Below are 1,964 nucleotides of genomic sequence, written 5' to 3'. Positions count from 1 at the left end.
AAACAAACACATACTCTTTTTCTAATATAAATAATGATTAAAAATAGAAAATAAATAAATACTATATGTTCTAAAAACATCTAAAATTACTTATTTTATGTATAATAATGCTTAAAAATTATATAAAGAAAAATAAATTAATCATAAATATTCTTAAAATACATGTTAAATATACCTTAAAAACATAAAAATATTTCTCTTGTAAATAATAATAATAATAATAATAATAATAATAATAATAATAATAATAAAATCAAATAAATACAAATAACACATCACTTTTTAGTTAATAGTTATCATCAGTTAGTGGAAATCAGGTTGGGCTAATTAGAATTCATATTTGTGAGGGTAGCAAAGAGTTAAGCCAATAAACTTTTTCATCACTTTGCTTAAATGAGCAAATTCTTGACTAAACTTATCAAATGTACAATCTATATAATAAAATACCATTGATTGATCTCTTTCATTAATACCCATCTTTTATTTAGCTCAAAATGTTTAATGTGAAATTATTATTATTAGTCTCAATTAATAACACTTTAATACAATCTTCTCCTACATGACAAAGAACACCCCTTTACCCTAACATGCATTTTGAATAGTACATTTTTTTTTGTCCCCACTTCCAAAATCCACCTTTAAATTCCACACCCATTTGCAAAATCTTCCTCCACAAGAACATGTTGGATTGTTGGCCGTGAAGTGATCATAATCCGGCAGCCGGGTTCGGTCACTTTCCGGCGGAAAAGACAAACCGCCACTAATTAACCACCACTATAATAGTAGTAGTAGTAGTAGGCTTTATATATGTAGTGGAGAAAAGCATAGGATCTAAGTATATTATAGAATGTGCTTCAAAAGCATAAGTTCTAGCATATCAATCAGATTCATATTCCTTGTCCAACATCTTCATCACAATATATAATGTCATCTTGGTGTTCCATTGATTACTCACCAAGAAGCAACAATAATACACATACCAATCCTTATTGTTGTTCCTTTGAGTTCATAGAAGAAGAACAACAACAAAGAAGAAGAGAAGAGAAGATGGTGAAATTCTCTAAGCAATTTGAAGGCCAACTCATACCTGAATGGAAAGAAGCCTTTGTTGATTATTGGCAACTCAAGAAGGAACTCAAAAGAATCAACCTTCTTAATAACACTACCAATACCAATAACAATTCACCACCTAAGAACATGTCCTTCTTTTCATCACTAAGAAACTTCTCTTTGTTTTCCCATCAACATAGAGAGCATGGACCAATTCAAGTAAATATCATGAGTTCTTTTTTTTTTTTTCTCACTCGACATACGACAAAACTTATCGTATTTTTTATCCATGCAGCCGACCCTATTTAGTGGGATATAATTTTTATGTATTTGTTTCTGACCTACATGCAGTCGATCCCACTTAGTGGGATATGACTGTTACTGTTGTTATTGTTGTTGTCGTCATGTGTATTTATTTTTTTAACTTGATCTATGATAGGGCATTACGGCACTATCTAATCCGTAAAGCCGACCCCACCAAGTGGGATAAGTTTTTGTTGTTATTTTTGTTTTTAATTAATATTTAATTATTTATTATTATTTTCTTAATAGGTTCATAAGAAACTTGCTTCATCAACTTGTAAAGGGGACATGTATGAGACAGAGTTGCTAGAACAATTTGCTGACACTGATGCTACCAAAGAGTTCTTTGCATGCCTTGATCAACAACTCAACAAGGTTAACAAGTTTTATAGGACAAAGGAGAAAGAGTTTCTTGAAAGAGGAGACTCATTGAAGAAGCAAATGGATATACTTGTTGAGCTCAAATTTGCATTCATGGAAAAGCAACAAGGTAGATGCAACTCTTCACAAGAATCCAAGGAGGACCAATCTATCTCTTGCACATTTTCTAGTGGTATGCTACAATCTTTGTTTTATTTAATATTTCTTATTTAAATAATTAGACAAAAATG

At 30.4% G+C, this 1,964-nt stretch overlaps 1 protein-coding gene across 1 annotated transcript in view; it reads left to right on the top strand.

The window, feature by feature from the left end:
• LOC107627663 (phosphate transporter PHO1 homolog 1) overlaps positions 548 to 1,964 on the top strand; it is a 10,474-nt gene continuing 9,057 nt past the window's right edge. The window contains exons 1-2 of the mRNA XM_016330511.2: positions 548 to 1,269; positions 1,603 to 1,906. Coding sequence (XP_016185997.1) covers positions 925 to 1,269; positions 1,603 to 1,906 — 649 coding nt within the window. The 5' untranslated portion in view covers positions 548 to 924. The remainder of the gene's footprint in view (positions 1,270 to 1,602; positions 1,907 to 1,964) is intronic.

The sequence above is a fragment of the Arachis ipaensis genome, chromosome B01 (genome assembly GCF_000816755.2).
Source record: "Arachis ipaensis cultivar K30076 chromosome B01, Araip1.1, whole genome shotgun sequence".
NCBI lineage: Eukaryota > Viridiplantae > Streptophyta > Magnoliopsida > Fabales > Fabaceae > Arachis > Arachis ipaensis.
Note: the sequence above shows the minus strand (reverse complement) of the source record. Positions and strands in the feature narration are given on the sequence as shown.